The sequence below is a fragment of the Camellia sinensis genome, chromosome 2, assembly GCF_055761805.1.
Source record: "Camellia sinensis isolate YWXY chromosome 2, ASM5576180v1, whole genome shotgun sequence".
Taxonomy (NCBI): Eukaryota; Viridiplantae; Streptophyta; class Magnoliopsida; order Ericales; family Theaceae; genus Camellia; species Camellia sinensis.
The window spans coordinates 24,647,249-24,675,148 of record NC_138962.1 but is presented as its reverse complement, the minus strand read 5'-3'; the positions used below and the strand labels follow the sequence as shown (position 1 = coordinate 24,675,148).

General features: G+C 30.2%; 3 protein-coding genes across 7 annotated transcripts; 2 read left to right on the top strand and 1 right to left on the bottom strand.

The window, feature by feature from the left end:
- Nucleotides 1–2,596: 2,596 nt before the first annotated feature.
- LOC114258498 (3-ketoacyl-CoA synthase 4) lies at nucleotides 2,597–4,559 on the top strand. The gene has a single exon (XM_028198449.2). It carries the CDS (start codon nucleotides 2,977–2,979, stop codon nucleotides 4,252–4,254), a length of 1,278 nt encoding a protein of 425 aa, XP_028054250.2. The 5' UTR covers nucleotides 2,597–2,976; the 3' UTR covers nucleotides 4,255–4,559.
- Nucleotides 4,560–8,423: 3,864 nt separating this feature from the next.
- Nucleotides 8,424–13,776, top strand: LOC114258499 (uncharacterized). 4 transcript variants are annotated; one of them, XM_028198453.2, is made up of 4 exons: nucleotides 8,424–9,203; nucleotides 10,201–10,290; nucleotides 12,398–12,465; nucleotides 13,491–13,776. In XM_028198453.2, the coding sequence occupies exons 1-4, from the start codon at nucleotides 8,553–8,555 to the stop codon at nucleotides 13,612–13,614; spliced, it is 933 nt and encodes a 310-aa protein (XP_028054254.2). In that variant the 5' UTR covers nucleotides 8,424–8,552; the 3' UTR covers nucleotides 13,615–13,776. The 4 variants fall into 4 exon arrangements, with proteins under 4 accessions (XP_028054254.2, XP_028054252.2, XP_028054253.2 ...); XM_028198451.2 differs by having other exon boundaries at nucleotides 13,478–13,776; XM_028198452.2 differs by lacking the exon at nucleotides 10,201–10,290 and having other exon boundaries at nucleotides 8,515–9,203; nucleotides 13,478–13,776.
- LOC114258500 (protein RADIALIS-like 3) lies at nucleotides 13,241–17,837 on the bottom strand. 2 transcript variants are annotated; one of them, XM_028198458.2, is made up of 2 exons: nucleotides 17,331–17,837; nucleotides 13,241–14,193 (listed from the first exon to the last, which is right to left on the bottom strand). In XM_028198458.2, exons 1-2 carry the CDS (start codon nucleotides 17,594–17,596, stop codon nucleotides 14,157–14,159), a joined length of 303 nt encoding a protein of 100 aa, XP_028054259.2. In that variant the 5' UTR covers nucleotides 17,597–17,837; the 3' UTR covers nucleotides 13,241–14,156. The 2 variants fall into 2 exon arrangements, with proteins under 2 accessions (XP_028054259.2, XP_028054260.2); XM_028198459.2 differs by lacking the exon at nucleotides 13,241–14,193 and adding an exon at nucleotides 14,714–15,028 and having other exon boundaries at nucleotides 17,331–17,829.
- Nucleotides 17,838–27,900: the final 10,063 nt, after the last annotated feature.

The window sequence follows — 27,900 nt, the reverse complement described above, 5'->3', positions numbered from 1 at the left end:
GCAAAGAGTAGAAAAATTAGTCAAGTGTCAAAGAGGAGTTATTGTAATACTAAATATTTTTTGTGATTTCAATACAAATATTTTATACTTTACCTTATTTTTTCTTTTTTCTTTTTTCATTCGATGAAAAAAAAAATGAAAAACTTCAAAAATTTATTAATTGGTTTTCGATTTTGAACCCAAAAGATCTGAGGACCGGGCCTGCCCTAAGCTTTTGGTGGCTCCGCCTCTCGCCAACAAGGACTTGGACTGTACGTTGGTATATAATTTGCAATTGTTTACAAGAACAATTTTTTGTCCGGCGATACCACAAAACATTAAGGGCAAATTCAATATATCCCCTTGAGGATTAGAAAAATTACATATATTTTCTTGAAGTTTGAGAAATTACAGATACTCCCTGAAAGTTATATTTTCATAACAAATTAGGGGACAATTTGTTATGAAAATATAAAACTCAGGGGACAATTTGTTATAAAAATATAAACCTCAGAGAATATCTGTAATTTCTGAAACCTCAGAGGATTATCTGTAATTTAGTTAAATATCGAGAGAGGTATATATAATTTGTTCAAACATTAATGTATAGCGCGGACTATGATAAAGTGATAATGTGACTTTGAATAACATGCAAGCTGTTGGTACCCGTGACGTATTTAATGAAGGCACAATGTATGAAAAGAAAAATGTTAGGCATTGTAAAAAATTTATCAAATTTTTTATTAAATATTTTATATGGATATGAGACTCACACTATGTAAGTTTTAGTGTGAGACATTTCATAAAAATTTTGATAAAATTTTTGAGATCTCTAGCATTACTCGTATTAAAAAAACAATAGTGCAATATGTATTAATTAATATATTAATTATTGTACTAATATAGTTATCATATTGTCATTTTAAAATTATAACTTCACCTATTATATAAATTATAAAAATTAAAATTTTTTAAAATTATGTGATATTGTCCATTAGTATATTAATTGATATAGCAATTGATACATATAATATTATTCGGAAAAAAATAACAGTAGTGCTAAAAATATAAAAAATGAAATAAATTTATATAAGGAGACATGTATAAGCTAGAGGAATGAGAGTTACAACCGTGACATTTACACTCTTTATTTCACATATATGTCTTATTTTGTGAAAATTTTATGTAGTTCTCGTTTGGGAAGTGACCGGTTTAGTCAAAAAGTCAAAAAGTTATTAAAAAAATCAAAAAGTCAACAATCTATACCAAAAAGTCAAAGATTCTCTTTTCTCTCTACTTTTTGCACATTTTTTCGTAAAATGTCAAAAAGTCGTCTCAAACATACTAATTTTTTTTAGCTTATATTTTAACCAAATAGTCAAAAAAATACTAAATTAACCTGTTTCCAAACGGGGCCTTAGATTTACTCAAAAAAAATAATGAATGGGTCAAGGGATGACTAATTTGAAATAACTTGAGAATAATATAAAAATAATTATAATATATTTATTAATTGACCTAAAACCTAACTTGTTATTTATTTAAAATAATACATTAAATGATAAATAAATAAATTGTCTCTAGTTGGCAACAAATACTTTTTTCCCTTTCTACAAAACAGGTGATTATTCAGTACAGAGTATGAACACGTGGTATTTCATGAAGTTTTGATTGATGAAAAGGCGTAAAGACCCACAATTTATGTTGAGAATGAAGAACAACATGAGACTGAGTAATTGATGATTAATTTGGAATATGATCACGTGGTGTTCCAAAAATATTGAATAATTTCCCCAACGAAACTCACTAAATTCATTGCAATAATTTATATTGTTGAATTTATTCTATTTATTACTAAAAATAATAACACTTAAATACATGTGACTTTGGGAAATGGAATGAGGAGAGACTTGGAACAGAGTGAAAGAATTGCAGTGATGCCCCTACCTTTTAAGTGATGTTTTAGAAAGTTAGTATAAAGTTTACTTTTTAATTTTTTGACTTTTTTAGTAAAAAAAAAAACTAGATTATTTTGGATAAAAAAGTTGATTTTTTTAACTAAAAAAATCAAAAAAATCAAAAAATTAACTTTTTTAACTTCTTTCCAAATTGCTCCTAAGAAGATATTCGATAATCTTGAAATATTATTCCACACTACAGATTAGACACTTATTCATTTATCTTTTCAAAAGAAGCAAAAATAGTGAGATATACTATTTTAACCAATCAAATTTGATTTAGAACACCACATAAATTTGTTGATGGGCAAAACATAATTTTTCCTACCCACCTTCTACCTCCTATAAACAAGAAACACCCCCATAGTGAGAGCTTCTATATACACACACCTAACACCTTCAATACACACACTTAATGAAGGAGGTGTGTAGGAAGTGCAGTGAGGAGAGATGTGTAGAGAGTGGATGTTGTGGGTGTAAATAGAAGCTCCCCCCATAGTCTATATATGTGTGTGATTTACAAGAAACGCCCCCAAAAATACAAAAAATTACGTGTAAGCCATAGTCTATCAAAAAAATTACATTAGGCCGGTGCTATAGTTGTATCTACCACTTCCAAACCACCCCCCCCCCCCCCCCCCCCCCCCAACACCGAACCTCTTTAATTCCACTTCCCTCATATCTCTCTCTCTCTCTCTCTCTCTCTATATATATATATATATATATATATCCTACACTATCTCACCCTATTCATTCCAATCCAAACCACCACATCTTCTTCCACCACCACTACAATCATGACAACCCCACCACCCTCCACGGCGGCGATCACATCCACCAACCCCGGCGACTCCCTGATTTCCTCCAGAGTGTCAACCTCAAGTATGTTAAGTTAGGCTACCATTATCTAGTCACCCACCTCTTCACTCTCTCTCTACTCCCTCTCATAACCTTTGTAATCCTCCAAGCTTCCCAAACGGACTACCAAGACATTCACAATCTCTACCTCCACCTCCAATACAACCTCGTCACCGTAATCATGTCGTTGACTCTCTTAGTATTCGGGTCTACGGTCTATCTCATGACCCGACCTAAATCCATTTACCTCGTTGACTACTCCTGCTACCGACCCCCGAACCACCTCCGGGCCTCGTTACACCGCTTCATGGAACATTCCCGACTCACCGGCGATTTCGACCAGTCGTCCCTCGAGTTCCAACGCAAGATTCTTGAACGTTCGGGTCTCGGCGACGAGACCTGTGTACCGGCGGCGATGCATTTTATTCCGCCGCGTCCCACCATGTCCGCCGCCAGGGAAGAAGCGGAGACGGTTATGTTCGGCGCTCTCGACAACATTTTCGCTTCCACCAACGTTAAACCCAAGGAAATCGGAATACTAGTCGTGAATTGCAGTCTTTTTAATCCAACTCCTTCTTTATCTTCCATGATTGTGAATAAATATAAGCTCAGAGGCAATATCAGAACATTCAATTTGGGGGGAATGGGTTGTAGTGCAGGTGTGATCGCCATCGATCTCGCGAAAGACATGTTACAAGTTCATCGAAACACTTATGCTGTCGTTGTTAGCACCGAAAACATTACTCAGAATTGGTATTTCGGAAACAAAAAGTCTATGTTGATACCCAATTGCTTGTTCAGAGTGGGCTGCGCCGCCATGCTTTTATCGAACAAACCTGCCGAACGAAAGCGTGCAAAATACAAGCTCGTTCACGTGGTGAGAACTCATTGCGGTGCCAATGACCAGGCATTCAATTGCGTTTATCAAGAACAAGACAACAATGGTAAAACCGGTGTTTCGCTGTCGAAAGATTTAATGGCAATTGCCGGACAAGCTCTCAAAACAAACATCACCACATTGGGTCCTCTGGTTTTACCGATCAGCGAGCAGCTTCTCTTTTTCTCGACCCTTGTCGGGAAAAAATTGCTGAACCTGAAGATTAAGCCTTATATCCCGGATTTTAAGTTGGCTTTTGATCATTTCTGCATACACGCGGGTGGCAGGGCGGTTATTGATGAACTGGAGAAAAATTTGCAGCTTTCGCCTGAGCATGTTGAGGCGTCTCGGATGACTCTGCATCGATTTGGGAACACTTCGTCGAGTTCGATCTGGTATGAATTGGGTTATACAGAGGCCAAAGGGAGGATGAGAAAGGGGAATCGAGTTTGGCAAATTGCGTTTGGAAGTGGGTTTAAATGTAACAGTGCGGTGTGGGAAGCACTGAGGAATGTGAAGCCATCGAATCACAGTCCTTGGGCTGATTGCATTGATAGGTACCCAGTTGAGCTAGTGAGTTGATGAACTGATTGGCGATGAAGATTGTTACTCTGTTTGATGGATTGTCTTGTGATCAATTTGTGTCACTATTTTTTTAGCTTTGTTGGGTTTTGGTTTGTGTACTTTGAACCTAGAAGGCATACAGTGATTTTTTTGCTCTTGGATGTTTAAAAAGTGTGTTTGTTCTGTGATCTCTTCATACTTGTTGAAAAGTAATGGATTTGGAAAAGAAAATGATAATGTTAATGTATTAAAATGTCTGAAAAATGTATTAAAATTTTATAAGTCAAATTTAATTGAAAATAACAAATTTTGTTTTTTTGTTTTTTTTGAATTGGATGGTGATAGAGTGGATCATCTTATTACTTAATCCAAGATAAATATTTGGGTGATTTTGACTTTAAAATTATTGCTCATTATATGGCCAATTTCAACCCCAAGTTACTCTCTGTTTTTGCTTAGATTTTGGATTAAAGATCACTCTTTCAATAAAATTATTATATGTTACTTAATTTTTTATTTATTTATTTTCATAATTACTCCATAAAATTACTCGGCGTGTGCATGTGATGGATGGGTTATATTTTTCTTCAAAATTTGTCCAAAAATCCCTATTATATGATCCCTTGATTTTCTTGGAACACCTATCACCATCTAAAATGAATAACTCATTATAAAAATGTAAACATGTTACATCTATTATTGCTTTTATTTTAAGACGAAATCCAAACCATATCTGTTAATGAATCCCCATGATTTTTGTGAAGCCCAAAGTGTCAATTAACATGTAGTTCTCCCTCAACATCATTTAAAATAAGAAAAATAATATACAAATCTATTTTTTAAAGCTACTTTATTGATCTAGTGATATTTTATGAAAATAATTAATTGATAATTAAAGAATATTTAATTATCAATTAATCATCTTCTTGACACATCGCTGAATCTAAAAAATAAGTCTAACTTTTATGTCTGAATAAGAATGCTCAGCTCAAATAGATGGAATGATATTATTATGTTACACTCATTGTTTGGGAAGATGGATTGGGGTAGGTTGGGACTAAAATAGTTATAAAAAGACAAAATAGATTTTTTTAGTCCTAGACTAAAAAATGTCACATTCAAATCATAATTATTTCATTTTTCTGTCACAAAAGTTTAAAAAACCAAAAAACACCCATCCCAAACAATGTTTTTTAATCACATACTAAAATAATCAAAAAATTAAAAAACCAAAAAATCAACCTGCATTCCAAACCAACCCACAGTGTCGCATGCTAATACCCTTGTATGGAATATCCACACAATATAGGCACATATTTATTATCACAAACTTATGTAGTGTAATTATTTAATAAATGATGACAAATGAAATTAAATTGCAATATGAAATTTCTCATAAATTAATAATAATGTCTCATAATAATATTGCTCCTATATTTAATGTTTATGAAAAGAAGAGGATCTCCTTCCATCCAAATTTTGGACTGGAGGGCATAGTTTGAGTCTATGGGGCCTATCACGGACTTCATTTCGATAATTTGAACAATTTATTTTGTCGGGCACTACATGTATTTCGTCAAAAAAAAAAAAAATTAGGTCTATCTGATAACTGTAACTTATTCAATTTATTAAGTTTGTCACTAAAAAAATGTATGATTTATATTTAAAAACATAATTGTTGTCTATTTTTTAGTAAAAAGTTGAATAAGTTACAATTATCGGATTGAATTAATTTTTTTTTGTGAATAAAATACACAAAATAACGGTTTAAATTATAGAAATGAGACTCATAATAGATTTTACGGGTTCAAACTGTTAGATAATGTCTCAATGGGACCACATAATTAAATGTGGTGTTATCATTTATAAGAAGCCTACAATTTAAGTGATTCAATTTAGTTAATAAGCTTAAGAGTATATGTGTTATGGACCTAATGTGTAGATACTAGTTGTATAATTTCTATTTCTATGAGGGGCAGAAATAGAAATTAAAACATATTGGTTAAAGTTGGTTTTCATTCCTTTTGAACTTCCACAACCTTTCAGTTTTGAAAACCAATAAATAGAAATTAAAACCAATAATGGTTAAAGTTGGTTTTCATGCCTTTTGGACTTCCACAACCTTTCAGTTTTGAAAACCAATAAATAGAAATTAAAACCAATAATGGTTGAAGTTGGTTTTCATGCCTTTTGGACTTCCACAACTTTTCAGTTTTGAAAACCAATTACAACCTTTAAAATGTTATGGTTATGGTCCCTATTCCTTCCAAAGTGGTGGAAAATAAGAACCCTGCCATTTTTTTTTTCTCTATCCTCTCAAGAAGAAACATAAGGCACCAAAGGGGAAAGGATTAGAAGGCAATAACATAGTCAATATCAAAGGTTTTATTGACAATCAGACGCTTCCGTTTAACCGTTCATCGATAAATTCGGATAAGTTTTAGTCTTGTTATCTTGATGATATACATGGTAGATGATCCGAAATATGAAATTTCATGTTCTGAAATTTATGTTTACACAAACAGTACCCTTCGATCTAAAATCTAGACCGGGAGAGATCCTTTTCCATCATGAAAATACATATATTTTTTTTTTCTCAATAATAGCATCCTGCATTTATGCTAGTTGATTCAAGTTAAAACAAAGGAGGTAGCTTTATTTCAGTCAAGCATTTGACGCTGCTCGGGCCGTGAAATCTTTGGATATTGTTTTGGTAATTTCAATTATTTATTAAATTAATGATTCATAATAAATGTAAACATAGGAGAATAAAATGTTACACTTTAAATATAACTACTAGTAGCATAATTCTACAATTGCCACATATACAATCCGTTGGGGAAGTGGGTTGGCTTTTTGACTTTTTGGCTATTTTAACCTGGGCTATTTTAGCCTGGTTTGGGAAGGACTTTTTGGCTTTTTTGACTTTTTTTGTGAGAGAGAATTGTAATGATTATGGGTTGGATTTGATGTTTTGTTTTTTGTGGCTAAAATAGCCTATTTTGTTTTTTATGACTATTTTAGCCAAAAAAGCCTGGGCTTTTCCTTCCCAAACGGAGGCCCAATCACCTAGTTACTTTTTTGGTTTTTTAATTATTTAATTATTTTAAATCTTGTTTGGGGACATTTTTTTTAATAATTTTTAAATTTTTTAGTTAAAATATAATATAAAAAAATTAGTATATTTAGAATATTTTTTTATTTTTTAAGAGAAATTATGCAAAAAGTAGAGAGAAAATGAAATCTTTAACTTTTTGATATAAATTATTAACTTTTTTATTTTTTAATAACTTTTTGGTTAAAATTATCACTTGCCAAACGAAATCTTAGCCTCCGTTTGGGAAGTGGGTTGGATTTTTTACTTTTTGGATTTTTTAGCCTAGGTTAAAAAGTTTAGTTTGAGAAGGACTTTTTGACTTTTTAGCTTTTTTGATTTTTTTGTGAGAGAAGAATGTAATGATTATGAGTTGTATGTGATATTTTGTTTTTTGTGGCTAAAATAACTTATTTTGTCTTTTGTAACTAAAATAGCCAAAAAAAATCCCGTTTAACTCTTGCCAAACGAAGCCTTAGTAAGTTATTTTAATTTTTATGTTTAAAAAATTAAATTGAATTTTTTAATTAATTATTATATTAAAAAATATGTTTAAAATGATATTTAAATCTCAAATCATAAATTTATTTCTGACCTCACTTTTTTTAAATTGATTTAAAAAGTCAAAATTGTCAATTACTATGTATGGGATAGGCTGTCATGTCAAAGTGATAGGCTGTCCCTGACACCATTTTATTTTTTTTATTTTTTAATATAGGTCTTTAGTCAGCGTAATAGGCTGTCCCTAACCTCATTCTTTTTTCCTTTTTTTTAATATAAGTCCTTAGCTTAACTACTGTTTGAGATTATTTAATTTTTTAATATTTGAGAAGACTAAATAAGTGTACTTTTTGACCTTTTATGAAATATGAGTTGAATTTGGGTTGAGTTTGAAGTGATGTGTTAAAGAAGTGATATGACTTAAATAAAATGATGTGATTTAAATAAAATAGTGACTTTTTGACTTTTTAAATTTTTTAGAAGATGCCAAACTTAACCTTTAGTTCCAAACTTAAGTTCCCAGACAGGTCAAGAACTTGTTATTAAAGGTGATACCACCATCGATGATAATATCGTATTAAAGTTATATTAATTTATTTTTTCAAAAAATAAGAAATAATCCACTTTAATTTTTTTTTTTTTTTTTCAAAATTGAGTGTTGGACCATTGTATATAGACAACAGTATACTCATTTATCAGAGAAAGAGTCAAGAAGAGAGAGATGGTGAACTTGGTAGCAGCAGTACTCAAGCCTTTAATGCATTTACTTGTAAGACTAGCAGGACTAACACCCCAAACCATAGAGATCGAGCCAGGGACTATAATGAAATTCTGGGTCCCCAAACAAGTCCTCAAAAAACCCGGAAACCAGAACTGCCAAACATGGCACAAACCCACAAAACCAGTTGTAGTCTTTGCCCATCCTTTTTCTGCCGATGGCATTTTCATGTGGTTCTTCCAAGCCCTAGCCTTCACCGGAAAGTACTCAGTCTACATCCCTGACTTCCTCTTCTTCGGCGGCTCAGCCACCGCTAGGGCGGAGCGGTCGCCGGAGTTTCAAGCGGAGTGTTTGGCAACAGGGTTAAGGAAGCTGGCAGTGGAGAGTTGTACTTTGGTTGGGCTTAGTTATGGCGGGATGGTTGGGTTTAAGATGGCTGAGTTGTACCCTGACTTGGTTGAGAATATGGTTGTGTCTTGTACTGTGGTTGAGTTGACTCAGTCTATTACTGACGCGTGTCTTGCCAGGATTGGGCTGTCGCGGTGGTCGGAGTTTCTGTTGCCGGAGTCGGTGGAGGGAGTGAAGTTGCTTTTCTCGGTTGGTACTCATAAGTTGCCATGGTTGCCTGATTTCTTTTACAGGGACCTTCTTGAGGTATTTCACTCATTTAAGATTGTTCTTAATTTTCAAAAATAATAAAATTACCAACACGTAACATAAAATAATTTTATTACACAAATCAAATAGTAAAATTCATCATAAAATATATAATTTCATTTATATTGCTCTACTTATGCTTTATGTCATTGTCGCGCCATTCTCGATATATATATTTAATAATTTATGTATTTACATGTACTGTAACTAATCATATATAATTTTAAAATTAACGATTAAATAAATTTTAATGACCCTTGAAAGGACTAAAACTTGATATATATATTTAGTGTAATATTAAAGAAAGTTATAATGATTTTGTCACAAGCATCAAAGAGATGGGAGATTGAATTGGTGCTAATTGGGTTAGTGGTCGGTTAGGTTTGTGACAGGAATTATAATAATCTTAGATATTTAGGATTTCTACACAAAATATATAGATATATATATATATATATTTAACTGTGGTTGAGTCAATTCTTGTATTGTGAGATTAATAATATACAGATTAATTTTTTTTATTTAATTTATTTTTAATCTCTGACATTATTTCATGAATTGTGATGTGATAGTGTAATTAAAGAATAGGGGACAAGAGAGATTTGGATTGAAATTTGTTGTATGATAAGAAGATAAGAGTGTGTAGTCGTGTCCTTACATGAATTTTTTTCTAATTTACAAGAAGTTTTTTTAATAGACATTAATATATATTTATAAAAGTCAGAAAAATTGAAGAGTGTTTGAGGGGTTATCTGGGGATCATTTTTTGTGTATGCACATGTGAAAAGTCCATTTCATGGAGAAAAAATGCTTGGGAGCACTAAAAGGGGATCACTAAAGGGAGCACTAATGATGTGGTAGTGGGCCCCGCCCACTTTCTATGTCTTGTTTTTATTTTTTTATTATTTTTTTTGTCATTTCCAATGTATTAGTGTTATTAGTGATGTATTTTTTAGTGGTCTAAATCATTGTTGTTCATGGAGTCGTTGCACAGGTCATGTTTGACAATCGAAAGGAGAAAGCTGAGCTTTTGGAGGCTTTGGTAGTCAGAGATGAAGAGCCCACCATCCCTAATTACCCTCAGGTATACATTCGGTGGGATTCATTTCATCTGAAAAAAATTATATCTAACGTTATCAAATTTTGTATTCATAAAAGAGTTAAAAATTTTAATTCCTAATTAGTGACGTGGTGATACATAACCACTGTTCAATAATACGTCACAATTTAGGAGTAAATTTAAATGTTCAGATGATTTTTACATATACGAAATAAATACTAACTCCCATATACATATATATATATATATATATATATATATATTTTGGATGGGTAAGTCCAATATGTGGTGGACTTTGTTGGACTCACCGTTTGTCTCGTATTTGTGTCTTATAACGCAGAATTTACCATCCAAAATATGATAATTATTGAATTGTATTAAATGATAATTAAGCAATGGAATCATATCATTGTAGATTTAAATATTATTAAATGATAATTAAGTAGTGGGTTTCATCTATTTATTGAACTAAAATGTTTTTTTTTTTTTGAAAAATGTAAAAATATTGAAAAATATATTAATTTCAATAAAAATGTATTAAATTTAGTAAAAAATGTCTTATGTTATTCACTTTTTTATTTCTTTCTCTCTTATGTCTTAGAAGCACTTGTTAATTAGACCCATTATTATCAATTCAACAATGCTAGGCATCATAAAAATGATCATGAAAGATTTGTGACATTTAGATTACACTTACAATAAAGTACCATACACTAATCAAGGTAATTTAAGGGTCCCAAATCTTTCATGATCATTCTCATGAAAATATTTTCATGATCCCTAACATTTCTCTTATCAATTTGATAAAATAATCTAAAATATTCACATGAATATGGCTATAGAGTATTTTTATTCGAGACAAAAAGTTAAATTTAATTTTCTAACTCAGTGATGTGACAATCAATTAGTATATTAAAAGTAATACTCACTCTTGTATTTTTTTTAAATATTCAACTAATTATATTATTTACACATCATTGAATTTATAAATTGAGTCTAAAAAATAAATTTGTATATCATTTTCCATGACTACAAGTCTAAAAACTCATGTTATTTTGGGTGAAATTATTCTAGACAGAGTATATTATATATTTTTTTAAGGATTTAATTCTATGTACTTTTGTATTAATTTCTATACAAAGACAGTAAAAACAATCTGTGGGGACATATTCCTAAGATTTTTTTTTTAAAAAAAATATTAAAAACATAAGTTTATTCGTGCTCTGCATCTACCCGTGTCACCACCATGTGGAGTTTCTAGAGGGTACATGTGTTTTTCAATTCAATATTTTTATGCTTGTTTTCTATCACAACTAATTATTTTCGACTGTTTAAACACGAGGAAGTTCAATTTGATTAGACTTAGTGGGAGACATCTTGCATCATTCAAAAAATAACTAAATAATTTAAGTAGCAAAGGTAGGGAGCCCGAAATTCAATGGTTCGAATGGTTTAAAATTATCAAAAACGACATTGTTTTGTTGTCAAAACAATGCAAAACGACGTCGTTTTGACAATTTTGAGCCATTTGAGCCACAGATTTTGTGGCTCTCAAACATTTTTCTAATTTAAGGCATGGTTTGAGAAGAGGATTTGGAGGTTTTTTTAGCTAAAATAGTTATAAAAAATAAAATAGATTTTTTAGTGCAATAAAACATAATATCATATTCAACTCATAATTATTATATTCTTTTTCTAAAAAAAAGTCAAAAAAATCAAAAATCTTTCCCAAACTATGCTTTTTAGTCTCAGGTTAAAATAATTAAAAAAGTCAGAAAATCAACCCACTTCCCAAATCACCCCCAAGTATTTTTTTTCTTCTTCTTTTCGGTCTCAACCCTCAGTTCGTCAATAGTCAGTCAGTTAGTTAATGCAAGAAAGGAAGGCACTCACAGAAATGAGAAATTTAATTTTTGTTACGGACATAAAAACTGATTATAAAATTGGATATAAAATATATATATGAATATATTAATAAGAGTATAAAAGATTTAATAGTGGTGTTCAGTTTTAAAAAAATCTTATTCATCCCTATAAATTTTATGTTGAATTACGTAATTGGTTTCTGTGTGTTCATATACTTGTTCTAAAAAATTTAAAATGATTGATACTTTCTTAAATTCTGTTGCAGAGGATCTATTGCTTGTGGGGAGATGATGACAAGATTTTCAATTTGGAACTTGCCCAAAATATGAAAGAGTAAGGGCTAGTTTGGCATGTATTAAATAAGTCAAAAAGTTAAAAAGTCACTATCTTATTTAAGTCACATCATCTTATTTAAATCACATCACCTTTCTAACACATCACATCAAACCCAACCCAAACCCAACCCAAACCCACCAATAAGTCAAAAAGTACACTTTTTTAGGACATCCCAAACCAACCCTAAGTCCATTTCACCTTCTTCACTGTGCCATTTTTAATTTGAGAAATTAAATTCAAGTTTTTGTTTGGAATTTTTTTTTTTAAATCCCTAATATTAAGATTTTATAAGATAAATGACATATAATATTTTCATATTAGTTAAGGTCCCCCAATATTTTTACAGAAAAAATTCGATTTAGAGAAATTTTACCTGACTCAAAAATTTTAATTTTCACAAAGAAATTTCATTGAATGACTTTAGGTAATAAAAATAAACATCTTGGACCTCTTCTACTACTGTACAAAGTTAAAGAGGAATGTTTAACTAATTTTTTCTTTTCTTTTCTTTTTAGCCGTTCACAATTTATTTGTGAGATGTCAAATGATAAATAAACAAAAAAAAAAAAAAATGTCACGTTAAAAATAAGATATGAATATTAATTTTTGTTAAATTCTAAAAAGAAAAAAGAAAAGAAAAAAAAGACTGAGGAAATTGAAGTAGGTAAGCCTCAACTGCAAATAGATCTATTTAATGTTATGAAATTCTGTGTCAGTAAAACATATATTCATCTATCTCTAATATACTCTAGCTGCACGATTGTGCTTTGACATTTATTTATTATTTATGTTTTGAGATTCCATCTTATGATATGATTAAGAGTGGATTAGAGACAAAGTAACAAAAATTTTGGGATAGAGAGAATCTTGACCCAACAATTTTGAGCCAAGAGGGTAGCAAATCCATCCAGATCCTCTCCTCCACATGGATAGAAAAGAGATAAATGATTCAATTTGAAATTTTTATATATAAATTTTGTTTATATAACAAATTATTATGCTTTTAAAGCATGGTTTTACAGGCGATTAGGGGACAAAGCCACCTTGCAATGGATAAAGAATGCAGGGCATCTTGCTCAAATGGAGCGACCCTTTGCTTACAACAAGCAACTCAAGAGAATTCTTTCCTCAATTTATGCCCAATAATTTATGTTTTCAGAAATGTGTTCAAATTGTTCCTTGAAAATTTTGAATTTTCAAACCTTGTAAGTGAGAAAGAGGTATCAAGTTGCTATGGATTTGAAATTTTGAAGCAAGAAACCTACTATATCATGTTCAATCGAATATCCTAAACATGCATTATTACTACTTCATGAACCCTCGATTGGTTTTGGCGAAAAATACTTTTTATAAATTTAAAAAAATATTAAAATATTTTTCGTAAAAAAAAATTCTTATGATGTTTAGTTATGTTTGGTTGTGACATTAAAATTAATGTACTAATAACTAGATTAGTAGTAGTGGTGGAGCAAATATGGAAAAAAAATGTTTTTATATATAGTTTACATATTTAAATGTGATCACCTATTGAGTGATAATTAGGCATTTCTCATAATAAAATTTTGAAAGTTTGGTCTGTGTGTTTTAATTTGAGGTGGAGACAAGTTTAACAATTTTACATCTGGTAGTAGTTGGGCTCTTCGGCCCAGCATTAAAACCTTAGCCCATAATTTGAAGCTTCATATTCCTTAAGTACTGGCCCAAAATCCAATGGGCCCGAGATACCTGTGAACAAATCCAAGTTCATGACCCAAAAATAACAAAAATCAGTGTTTCATCTAAACTGATTAATCATAAATGTAAGTTTTGGATTAATCATTCATTGTGAATAAACTAATTATCAACTATTTTACCTGTTGTTTTTTCGGAAATAAAATTACTTATTCTTTTTCCCCCAAAATAAGAAAAAAATAAATTAAAATCCTGTTACATGATTTGTTTTTTTTGGAGTTAAATTGGGCAGATGACATAATCTAAACTACTAAAATGATGATGTGGCATGATCTTGTTGGTTGGACTGGACCCTAAGTCAAAAACCTTTACGGGCCAAAAAAAAAAAAAATGAAAAAAGTGGAGATGTTAGTAATTTATTGGGCCTTTAAAATAAGGGGGGAACTATATATATTTATGAAATAAGATTAAACATTAACGCCAAGTTTTGAATGTTTAAAAAAAGTTAAAAAGTCAAAAAATTATTTAAAAAATTAAAAAATTAATACTATTCATCAAAAGTCACCAATTACGCTGCACAACTCTCAATCTTAATTTTTCTCTACAAACTAATTTTTATAATTTTTTATTACACATTTTTTCATAAAAAGTCAAAAAGTTAACCTAAATATCCATATTTTTTTCCTTAACTTTTTAATCTAAAAAGACAAAAAGTACACTTATTTAGAACATCTCAAACAGTCCTAAAGAGCATAATTACGGAAGATATCGATGACAGTGAATGAAAGAGGCTTAGTTTGCATAATAATGCGTTGACTGTCGACAACACTAATAATACTAAACAGAGAGGAGGCTTGGAATTCAGTGCTGCTTAAGGAACCTCAGAAGCCTGTAATGCAAGCAAGCAAAGCAAGAAAACCAAACTAATTATGCTTTCCATTATTAATTTGCAAATAGACACTATATATATATTGAACACTAATATTTTTAAAAGTGAAATTTTGTGGAGAGAGATTAAAATGGTTGAGTACAAAAAAAACAGAAAAGAAAAGGGAAGAATCTTTATAAAAAAAAAAAAAAAATGTAGTTGATTTGGTTCATTTTCATTTTAAAATAAACAATACATACCTATTTTCCACAAAAAAAATGAGTTGGCTTTACAAGGGGATGGGTCTTGACCAAAACTAGAATAAGGTTTGATACTCTATTTCATTGGAATGTGATTGATGTAGATAATTTGAAGGATTAGATGCCAAGTATTGATCATCAACTCATTTAAAAATTTCTAATAATTTATTATCTATTTTGATATTTTGAAGTGTTAGTCACCAACTCATCTTAAGATGTTAGAAATATAGATAATTTTATTATTTATATTGTATTCTCAATACTATGTGTGATTACTTTCGGATTAGGGATAAGAAGTTTAGTGGAATAGATATGGATTCTTTTTGTAGAATGAAAAAAGAAGAAGAAAATGTTAGCAAACAAAGTGCATAAAGAGCTTTATCTTTTGGTCACACATGATTCTTTACCTTCACTTAACGTCTCAGTTGTGGTCCTTATGAAAAGCTATAGAGTCCAACCTTAATTAATTATTTATTTATTTTTCTCATAGCATGAAAAATATGCAGATTCCAACCAGTTAAGGTCACACATGATTCTTTGTCCCCATCATTTCTTATCTCCTTGTCCAAACTATTTTTTTTTTCTTCTCTACAACGCACAATGAGGACAATTATGACATTTCAAAGTTTCAAACATTATCTCTAATCTTATAAAACATTGTTGATGGAGCATGTAAGAATAATTTGTGATCACCATAGAGCTGATAATTTAGGCTAACAACTTGCTTTCCCACTTAGATAAATGAAACAAAACCAAAAAAATAAAAAAATAAAAAAATAAAATATTCGAATTAAGGTTTGGAATCTTGAATAGCATGGACCAGTGCATGCATGTGAAAATAGAGAATAGAAAGTATAATACTATGCTTCATTCATTGAAAAAAAATGATTATTTTATTAAAATGATTTAAGTTTGGTCCACTAAATTTTTTAAAAAAATAGATGCAAGTGGAATCATCATTCCATAAAGAAGCTAAGTAATGACCTTCATTCTATTATTAATATTTAAAAAAGAATGATTATAAATATCGATATTAAAATTTTACCTTCCATACTAATGTTGACCGATGATATATTATATAACTGTACAATTGATACTAATATGCAAGGTTTTAAAAAGCGGTCGCAACCGTTATGTAACGCTGTTACGTAACAGTTTTGGCGGTTACCGCCACTCGTTACGGCCGCTTTTGCAGTGTGATTGAGATTCACAGGTGTGTCAGCCGTAGCGGTCGTGACGGTGCCGTAACAGCCGTAACGGCCTGTTACGTAACGGTTCCAAACTGTTTCTTTCTTAAAAACACAAAAAAAAAAAAAAAAAAAAACTGAAAATGGGGGAAGAGGGATAGAGAGAAAATGGAAGATAAAGAGAGAAAATGGAGGAGCAAGAGATAGAGAAAGAAGAGGGAAGATGAAGAACATGTTATTGATTTGTTGAAGCTGTAAGACCTATGTTATTCTATTCAACTGCTATCACTCAACCATTTTGTTTGTGTGTGTCTATCTATATATTGTTTGAAAATAATAATAATAATAATAATAATAATAATAAGTGTGGTCATTAACTATTTAACTTGATTAAAATATGTATATATATATATATATATATATTTAGACTCTTATTTATTCTCTTACTTTTGTCATTGTTTATCTTATATATAATAGTTAGTGATTGATTTTTTGTATAACATAAAGTCATTAATTATTAAAATAAAATGTAAAAAACTAAATTTATAGTGTTTTAAAAATATGAAATATATTGGATCATACTTAAAAATTTACAAAAATTGATCAATATTTATTTTTCACCAAATAAATATGATCATGGAAAAAAAATATGCGTATCGGTAAGTTTTTTTCAAATTGTGCGAAAAATAAAAAAATTCACAGTTCCGGTTAACGCAACCGTTACACTACAGCCTTTACACCCCACAACCGCAACTGCGTTACTGCCACCGTTACGGCGACCGCAATCGCTTTTGAGAAGCTTGCTAATATGTGTTTAGATGCTGTTATTTAAAATCATGCTACGATGCCGTTTATGAGTAGGGTAGTAGTAGTTACCTCCGTTCCTCATCTGCATTGGCATTGGACCTGTAATTAGGAATCGGAACACGACCCGACTCAATGCGCCTTAGATCCTCAAGAAGTATATCATAGTGTCTCTTAACTTCCTCTGCAGATTTCCCTCCACCCACTGCCCTTGCTATGTTGTGCCACCGGTCCGGCGTGTCCTTGTCGTACTGAGCCAATGCCTGCTCAAACAGCTTGTTCAGCTGCGGTGTCCATGATGACGACGACCTACGTGAACTGAGAGAACTTGATGCCATAACTCTCACTCTCACTCTAGGGTTTACAAATCTTGAAGATGGTAAAGATAATGAAGTCAAACTTGATATGGATATGGAGAAAAAGACTTGTGTTTGTGTGAGAAGTCTAAAGTTGATATGGGTATGGAGAAAGGGGAGAGAGAGAAAGAGGGAGGATAAGAGGCTGAGGGATGGTATGGGGAAGAGATTGGCATGGAGAGCTGCTTATAAACAGTGAGTGGATGACAGAGTGTTAAAAAACAAGACTGGTGAAAGACGAAACACAGAAACAAACAAACCAAAAACACAAGATTTACATGATTTATTGCAAATTAAGACTCCTACGTCACTTTTTAGTTTAAAAATTAAAAAGTTAATCATCTATATAAAAAGTAAAAAAAATATCATTTTCTCTTTAGTTTTTGTATATTTTTTCGTAAAAAATTTTAAAAATTATCTCAAACATATTAATTTTTTTTACATCATATTTTAACCAAAAAATTAAAAAATTACTAAAAGAAGGCATGTTTCCAAACAAGACCTAAGATTATATTTATGACTGCTGTTGGGATTTTTAATATGTGTAGAAAGGTTAAAAATAATAATCCGTACGTTTGATTTTAGTTTTTTGAATTCAGTATTTTAAAAATTGAGTTTTTTTTATTTTTGTGTATTTTTTATTTTATTTTTAGTGAATATTTTTTTTTTTAATTTTAAGCAATTTTTTTTTACTTTTGTAGGTATACCTTACTTAGATGTATCTAAATAATAAATTATTTGTGAAAAAATATTTTTAAAAATTAATAAATACACAAAAAAAGAAAAGAAAAATATAGGAAAATTTACCCATAAGTCCTAGTTTCTGAAAAGTTGAACCATTTAGTCTTAAAAGTTTTCTTATGCTCCATTTAGTCCCATTTGCACATCAATCTAATGTTCGAAACATTAATCTGATGTTCGAAATCTAATGTTCGAAACATTAATCTGATGTTCGAAACATTGTAATGGGACCTTTCAGTCTATAAGAAAACTTTTAGGACTAAACAGTGTATAAGTTATTAATTTGGGATTTATTGGTGTATCCCCCATATATGAATTTTAGTTTTTTTTTTGGTTGGTATTTAGTGAATTTTTTTAAAAAAAATTCACAAATATTATATTTTCAAAGTGTATTTATATTAGGTGTGTCTAAAAATTTTAAAAAATTACTTAAAATATTAAAAAAATTCAATAAAAATAAAAAATAAAAACAAAAAATAAAAAGTACAATTTTTCAAAAAGTGAATTTTAAAAACCGGAAACAATGAGTGAACAGGTTTTCCCTCAACTTTAAATATATTTAAAAAAAAATTAGGACAATATATCACAACTGCATAGATACTAAAAATTTCTGTAATCCACTGACTATAGTATAATACTTGTCAGGATTCACACGGCGGGAGTGCAAGGAAAGTGATGGTGGTGGTGAGGTGGGGAGTTTGAGCCGCAAGTTGGCGAATCTTCTCTATATTTGGGGAAAAGGTGGAGGGGATGGACTGAATGGATGGGTGACCCGTCTGCTTTGGAACCACAAGAGATGAAGTGTAGCAGAACAACCAAACTGCAAGAGGGAAGAGAATCAGTGGGGGTGTTTGGCAAGAAAAAAAAAAAAAGGTCTATTTTAGGTTAAAATTTACAGAAAAGATAAAATAGGCTAAAATAATTAATAAGACAAAATATCACATCAAACCCATAATCATTTCACTTTTTCTCTCACAAACATCACATCCAACTATAAAAAAATTCAATCATCTTCCCAAACACAAAAATTTTAGCCTACTGAAATAGCCAAAAATTAAAATAGCCTACTAAAATAGCAACTTCCCAAACGAAGCCAGTATATTATCATATGGAGTATGGAACTCTCATTCACTATATTCATCTATCTAGATATCATATAAGCGTGTACATGATTTTAAAAAGAGGCATGAAAATATCGGAAATATGATTAATATCGATTTAAATCGAACAGTATTGATCAATATATTGGTGAATACGATATTAGAGGTCCAAAATATTGATAATACGTAATGTATCAGCTAACATTTAAAAATTTGTGTATATTAACCAATAATATTTTTGTTTCAATCTATAATATCTACATCATGTTTGATTGTTCCTATGTTTTTATCCGCTGTCGGGTGAATAACGATATCAGAGGTTCAAAATATTGATAATACATAATGTATCGATTAATACTTAAAAATTTATGTATATTAACTGACAACATTTTTGTTTCAATTTATAATATCTGCAAAATGTTTGATTGTTCCTGGGCTTTTGTCCACTTTATTCATGAAATAACCTCTATTTTTCTTGTATCGAGTATATATATAGGAAGTGCATTGTGTCATTATGATTTATTTTAAGTGTGACTCACATTATACTCAGTATGAATTTCAGTTATACAATGCATATTATTTTTATTTTTTTTTTAATTCTATACACCTAACATTGCTAGGTACCCATAAATTTACCCAAAATTTATTGATTATAATTCTTCTAAATATAACTTTACATCTCACTTTCAGGGATGTTTTTTGGTAGTAAAATTATGGGTTTTTGTTTTTTGTGCTAAAACATATATGAACTCTAATGAAATTTGACTTGAGTCTTTGAGGATAGGCATTAAAAACGACAAAAGATGGTTTTAATCTTCACCATTGGTTTGCTATATGTGATCTTTTAGCAAGTGTCAGCCACAAACCCCCCTTATTAGCTAGCACTTCAGAGATATATATCACTACTTTCTTGAAGCTTACATCATATGAATTTGGGACTTTGTATGTTGTGTTGTGTTGTGTAGTGTTCTCAAACTAAAAGCCAAGAATGAATACTGAAGTTTTATTCAGTCTCTCAGACCTTTGGAATTGGGGTTTCGGATCTTTGTTATGTTAATATCAATATATTCCAAAAGGGCTTCTAGCTGTCTACCTGAAACCCCAAACACTCTCTCTCAACATGTGTGCACCCACACAGGCATGCCTTTCGTTTCCATTTATTTTTGTCTTTGATGCAGTGCCTTTTAAGTACTACATTATTTATTTATTTATTTTTTATTTTTTTTGCCATACCATATGAGAAAATTGTACAATAGTGTCGCAATCGCTCAATCGTTTCAAACCCTAAAACTATGATTCTTAGGTTAAGTTTGGCAACTTTCAAAAAAATTAAAAAGTCAAAAAGTTACTTAAAAAGTTAAAAAGTTATCACTATTCACTAAAAGTCAAAAATTACGGCTGCACAACTCCCAATTCTAATTTTTTCCTACACACTAATTTATTCAATTTTTTAATACACATTTTTCCATAAAAAGTTAAAAAGTTAACCCAAACATCTATATTTTTTTTCTCAATTTTTTAGTCCAAAAAAATAAAAAATATACTTATTTAGAATACTCCAAACAACCCCTTATTGTATTACCAAGTTTTACTTTATTAGCCAGACCAGAAAAGTAAATAAAAAGTAAAGTCCACTAACAGTCAAATTTTTCGTTTTTTGGCTTTAGAGAACTTTTTTCTTGGATTTTTTAAATTTATTTATTTATTGTTATTATTATTATTATTTACTTTTTTATCTTTCTATTCTGGGTGGATTTGAAAAATAAAAACTTTATAAAACTAAAAAGCTTTATAAGGCCGGACCATACGATTAGATCACCTTTGGTAATTGGACACAGATAGGTATATATACATAAAAGCCCACAACGAAGCCAGTGGTCCAGTCCCAGCGACCCGAATACGAGATTTAAAGAATATAAACCCAATGGAATATACCACTCAAGGCCCAAGTTTGTGGTGGTTTTATCATTTTTAGTCCACTACAAATATTCTACATGCACAAAATTTGACATAATTCTCTCACATAAAATAGATTATCACATATTTAATGAAATTCACTCATATTTAAAAGAACTGTATCTGATTTTGTTATCAAAATCTATGTATTTAAAAAAAAATTCAACCCAAATGTCTCGTTTGCTAAAATATCTCTGTTTGTTTCTGTCTCTCCATGTCAATATGCCAAATGCCAAAGCTGGTTTAGGTTTTGACAATTTCTATTTTTGTTTCACTATTTTTGGAAGATTTAGGCTAAATATCAGAATGAGACTTTATCTTATCGTTGAAAAATTAGAGTAATCTGCAATAACAATTTTTTGGAATTTTTTTGGTAGGTCTTAGATGACAAACTAAGTAATCTAATAGTTAAGCCATCCCTAAAAACAACAGTATTACCATCTTGTCATTCACTGTGTGGGCATATACAGTGAATCTGATTATCTAATATAGTTATTAGATTGTGTTAGATTTGTTATATGTGAAATTTAAGTATTTAGCTTATCATCTCAAATATTAAGTTTATTTGGTTATTTTGAAGATTTGTGTTGAAAGTGTTTGATGTAATTTTGCTTGGTTTATGAGATAAAAATAAATAAAAAGTAAAAAAAAATTGATACTTTTTAGTTTTTGCATTTTAATTTGATTATCTAACATGCAAAAAAATCGCTCGAATCCTTTATGAAATGAATTCTACTTTTAATTTGTTAGAAGTTGTACCAAACAGACATATAAGGCTATTTTTTTTTTTTTTTTTTGTTGGCTTTGAGAGTTTGTACCAAAGCATTTACTGCAACTTTGGTTATAGCTTATAAGGTAATTTTTTTTTAAAATAAATTAAAAAAACATATTATTTGAAAATTGAGAAAGATATACGTTCAACTTCTATCTTTTGATAATTAATTTTTAACTTTATAAACACTACACTTATTGGTGTAAAATTTAGATATCTCCAAACTTATCCGAACCTCTCAAATGAACAAGTTGGCTAGATTGTTAGTTGATTTGGAATGGCTGTTGTTCACATCCACTGGGAAAAAGGTAGGGTGGTTGATCATCATTGATCATGAGATGAAAAGCTAATGCAGCTATGTGGTACCAACAATGTGTACAACCCCACAAAAAAAAAAAAAAAAAAAAAAAAAAAACAACAACAACAACAACAAAAACAAAAACAAAAAAAAGAAAAAAAGAAAAAAAGAAAAGGAAAAAAGAAAAGAAAAAAAAGAAGTGGTCCTATTGAAACCTACAACAACAAAAACATTTATAGATCATAATTTTTCAATATTATTATAAATTTAAAATTTTTGTTGCAAATTTTATTTAAATATCAATCTACAACTCAGATTCATTCAATACTTAAACTCTACACTGCACAAATTCAATCTGCATCATACAAACACCTTATAAGTAAAAATAGGAATACTTGTTCTAGATCAATAGGATTTCTGATAATTTTTTCTCCTTTCATCAACTTCTTCTACTACTGGACTTGGAAAAGCATATATGCTCGGTGGTCCATCCTAACAAATTGGAAGGTCCCTAAAAAAAGTATAAACTGTGAATTATAAATGTCCATGTAACCTCACTGTCGAAAATCCAACTCTAGATCTTTGATAGCTTCATTTAGGGATGGACCATGGGGCGCCTGAGGTGACCGTCTCCAAACTTTATTAAAAAAATAAACATTAATGATAATAGTATTAATTATAAATATTTTCAAATGTATCTACTATAAGCCTTTATTTGCCCTTCTAAGATCAAAATCTTGCATAATTCTTTCATAAGATGAAATTTTTTTAATCCATCTCTGAATTTATTACTACACAAATAAAAATTTAAAATGATGTGTTGAGTTATGAGTCTATTATTTTAATTAATCAACATATATTTAATTTATAAAAATATCACTGTAATATTAGAATGAGCAATGATACATTTTTCTAATTTTAGAGTTTTAATTGAGCTTTAATAATGTGATAGAAAATAAAAAAAATAAAATTAAGACCAAAACATCACATCGCAGTGGAATCCACTCTGATTAGCACTCATTAGAACTTATGAACTGCGAATCATTTTTATATCATAATAGGATCCTATGTGTATGTACAGAACTTTTAAGAAGATTAGGATTTGTCATTATTAAAGGGTGATGAAGCTAGTAGGGACTGACTTTTCAATGAGTGTCTAAAGAAGTCCACCACTCATATACATCATGGTCCATGCTAAAAGCTCAATCGAGAGCTGCCATTAGTTGAAATCTCTGATCGGCGCATAAACAAGGGAGAGAGAGAGAGAGAGAGAGAGAGAAGGATAAGCAGATAGACGTATGGGTATTGTGTGCCAACCAAAGGGAATCAAAGTGATCGATCACTCTCTCTCTCACTTCCTATACAAAGTCTTTGATATTTGTGTGTGTTTGTGTTTGTGTTTGTGTGTGCAAGTTGGAGATGATGGTGATTCTCTGTGAAAAAACAATGAACCATAAAAAAAATTATGTTGGAAAGAGAAGGTACCCTTTCAGTGGCTTGACTTGATTCCATAACATGTGAAAAACACGAAAACACAAAAAACAAACAAAACGAAAACACAACTAAACAGATTGTGTTTTTTTTCAAAAAAAAAAAAAAAAAAAAAAAAAAAAACACAAGGAAAGATATTTGCCACTTGAACTTGCTTTGACTCTTGAAAAGGGTGGCTGAGGTTATGAGAACAATAATAAAACTGGATCAATTCTTCAACTCAGCACATTTATTTAATGGTTTATGCATAACCTAGGCTTGCCCAGTATCAAAGTATGGTATTTTGAGCTTCATTGATTAATTTTACTTTTTCCCACAACACAAAAAGCAATTTGAAAATAAATAAATAAATTGAATAAAAAGAAAGAAAAGAAAGCAAGCAAGCTAGCTTTTGTTTTGGTTTGTTTTCATCTTTGGTATTTACTTTTTTTTTAAAATTATGTTTAAAAAAAAGCTTTCTGAAATTTTTGGTCGGATAAAGAAGTTGAATCAGTTCATTAATACAACATTTGGATCTTGGATTTATCAAGAAATATGAAAGAAATAAATTTACGGAAAAATTATTTATAAGTCCTATTAGGGAGACTTATGTTACATATAGTCCTACTAAAAAAGTTATGTTCCCATAAGTCCTGTGAGAAATTTGTTGACATATTTATCCTCAATATTAGTTGTTAATATCATAAATAATAGTAAAATCATATATAGGAAATTGAATGTTATCATAGATCATATCTATATAAACGTAACGTAACGTGACACCTACATAAACGTAACGTGACACTTACATAAACGTAACGTGACACTTACATAAACGTAACGTGACACTTACATAAACGTGACGTGACATCTATGATCTATGGTAACATTCAATTTCCTATATAACGTGACACCTACATAAACGTAGCGTGACACATATATGAAACATAACATGACACCAACATAAACAAGTAACATTTTCACATTCAATTTAAAAAAAATAAAAACTCATTAAGTTTGCGAAACGTAACGTGACACGTTACGTTATGTTTATGTAGGTGTCACGTTACGTTTATGAAGGTGTCACGTTACGTTTATATAGGTGTCACGTCATGTTACGTTTATGTAAGTGTCACGTTACGTTACGTTTATGTAAGTGTCACGTCACATTACGTTTATGTAGGATCTTGTGGAATACATTCCTATCTAAATAGGACTTGAGACTATATAAGAAATTACATAAGACTTAACCTAGCATAAGTGTTTGAAAAAAGACTTATCAATAAGTCTCCCTAAATTTAGCTTATTTCACTTTATTCAGTTATTTTCTTCTTTTTTTCCTCCTTAAATTCCTATACAAATTTATGATCCAAAAATAGCCCAACTGGATAATTAAGGGCAAATGTGATGCCAATGTGATTTTTTGTAAAACATTTTTTTTTTTGAATTTTTGGTTAATGGTTTAAGTAATTTGCCAGATTAAGCATATGCAACAAATGGGCTCTGTTTGGGTCATGAGTTTAATTTGTTGAACAATGAACAGGCTACACTTAAAGCTCAATCCATTACAATTGAAAGCCCAATCCCGGTCAGAACTTTTCAAATAGACAATGTAATAGCCTTATTTGCTAAGCCCAGGCCACATTTGTTTGATCATTCAATGGGCTGAATTTCAGCAAATAAGGTTTGGAGAACTAGAAATTGATGACATGGTGGGATAGGACTGGAGTTTACACGTATGCTATGTTTGGTTATTTGGAATTAGTGGCCATGAAAATCCCTCAAAGTTCTCTCTCTCTCTCTCTCTCTCTCTCTCTCTCTCATTGTTCTACTTTTGGTTTTATTACAATGATATCAACAGCCTATATTTAAATCAAAGAGCAATCTCTACAAATGTAGGGTAGTCACCCCAATTTAGGGCTGATATATGTGTAAAGGAAAATGCTTTATAAATAAAAAAAAATTTACAAACTTTTCTTACAAATTGATGTGATATGAAGTGATACAATTTTGGAATGTCAAATAAGGCTCAACTTATTAATATTTTAAATAACACATCAGTTTGTAAGAAATTTTGTTTAAATGCACTACTTATGTGTAAATTCACCCATTTTCTCAAACTTAGATGCCACAACCAATTGAGTTGGGTGAGTGGGTCCACATCTACCAGACAGCATATAGTTTTGTTTGTTGGAATTAAAGCTAGAAAAAGAATCTCTCTCTTCTTTCACAAAAATTTCCTTATTTAGTCTATCAAATCTTATGAATTTTGAAACCTTAACCAGTCAACTTTGGTCTCCACTCACTATTCTTTTACACTAGGTTAAGAATTAATAGATCACAAAAAATGCAATAATATATTAAAACTTACTATTCTTTTACACTAGGTTAAGAATTAATAGATCACAAAAAATGCAATAATATATTAAAACTTATTGTAAATGCGAGTTCTTTCAAAATTAGGTTAAATTACAACTTTTCATTGTATTTTTTGTAAATTATTCTATGATTTATTGTGTGTTCATAGCTAGAGACGGAACTGTGTATAGACTTACAGGAGCCTTAGCTCCCCCACCCGCTTTGCACAAGATGCTCTGTTGTTAAATATAGATTTAGTTCAACACCAACAACTTCTCCTATAGCCCCCTTTCCCATCTAATTTTTATGATTTTAACTATTCTCTTTAACAGCTCTTAACAATATAACAATAGTATAACATATAGGAGAATGTTATATGTACACCCATTATAAGAAATATATGAATTTTTTATTTTATGAAAGTTTAAAATATTTGTAGTCTTATGCATAGTAAAAGTTATTAGTGGTCAATTTATGATGTGCATCTATAAAGTGAAAGTGAAAGTTATTAATCATTTTTGTTATGTTATGAACGATGTAGTGTAAATTTTACGAATCATTTGTGATGCAAAACGTAACAAACTATTTTGGAGAAAGAAGTTGCAATTTGTTGTGGTTATGTTACATATATTGTGATAACGTGTATACGATATGCACCTTTTAAATAGTGCACACCATAATAACTCCCTAACATATTATGTTCTAAAATATATTTTTAATTATATTATTCACTTTGTAAATGAAATTAAGTTAACAATTTTTGTCTCTCATTAGCCCAATCATTATTTCTCAATACTGCAATGTAATCATTGATTAGTGACGCTATCACGTAATATTACTCTTACATTAAATATTTAACAAAAATAAGAGTTTATTTATTTATTTTTGGATACATCGGAAACTAAAAGAAAAACAAGAGGACTAGGCCTCATTACTTCCATCCAAATACAACAAATCCGTAACTAACGCATGGCGAATTTCGATGAATATTGTTAATACATTTTCAATAAGAGTTTATACATTTTCAATTAATAGCATGAAAAATCATAATTATTAATTGCATGAAAATCCGTTGCTTTAAATCTAACTCCACTTATCTTCTTATGTTTTTTTTTTACCCCCCAATGATCGAATCCTGGGTCCGTCTCTGTTTATAGCATTATTATATTCTTTAACGCTATGCTGAAATATTAGGGGAATGAATTCCTCTTTTTGTTAAGTTAGAGAATAGTTAACTACAAGTCACTTTCCGATGTACCAAAAAAAAAAAAAAAAAAAAAACTACAGGTGAAAGGAAGGTAACTTTTATTATTATTTTTATTTGCACTTGATTAGATAATGTTTATAAAGAAATTTAAGGTGCAAAGTCAAATAAGTAACATTTGAAAAAAAATAAAAATAAAAATTATTAATCTTCTCACAAATTCACAGGCAAAATTGCTATTAAAAATATCTTTAAGGACAAACACTTCACTTCCTTCCTTATCCTCCCAGTTTTGAAAGAAAATGAAATGAAAGTACTGAAATTTTTGGCCCTCTTTGTATTTTTCTTTCCCTTTTCCTTCTTAAAAACAACAATAATGTTATGGAC

What these genes read in the sequence shown, in the direction of transcription:
- LOC114258500 (XM_028198458.2), bottom strand. Translation starts at nt 17,596, where the DNA reads ATGGCATCAAGTTCTCTCAGTTCACGTAGGTCGTCGTCATCATGGACA. An exon ending in AATGCAGATGAGGAACGGAG is followed by an intron (nt 14,194 to 17,330) that starts GTAACTACTACT and finishes ATTTGTTCACAG; the next exon opens with GTATCTCGGGCCCATTGGAT.
- LOC114258498 (XM_028198449.2), top strand. Translation starts at nt 2,977, where the DNA reads ATGTCGTTGACTCTCTTAGTATTCGGGTCTACGGTCTATCTCATGACC.
- LOC114258499 (XM_028198451.2), top strand. Translation starts at nt 8,553, where the DNA reads ATGGTGAACTTGGTAGCAGCAGTACTCAAGCCTTTAATGCATTTACTT. An exon ending in TTTACAGGGACCTTCTTGAG is followed by an intron (nt 9,204 to 10,200) that starts GTATTTCACTCA and finishes GTCGTTGCACAG; the next exon opens with GTCATGTTTGACAATCGAAA. An exon ending in CTTGCCCAAAATATGAAAGA is followed by an intron (nt 12,466 to 13,477) that starts GTAAGGGCTAGT and finishes ATGCTTTTAAAG; the next exon opens with CATGGTTTTACAGGCGATTA.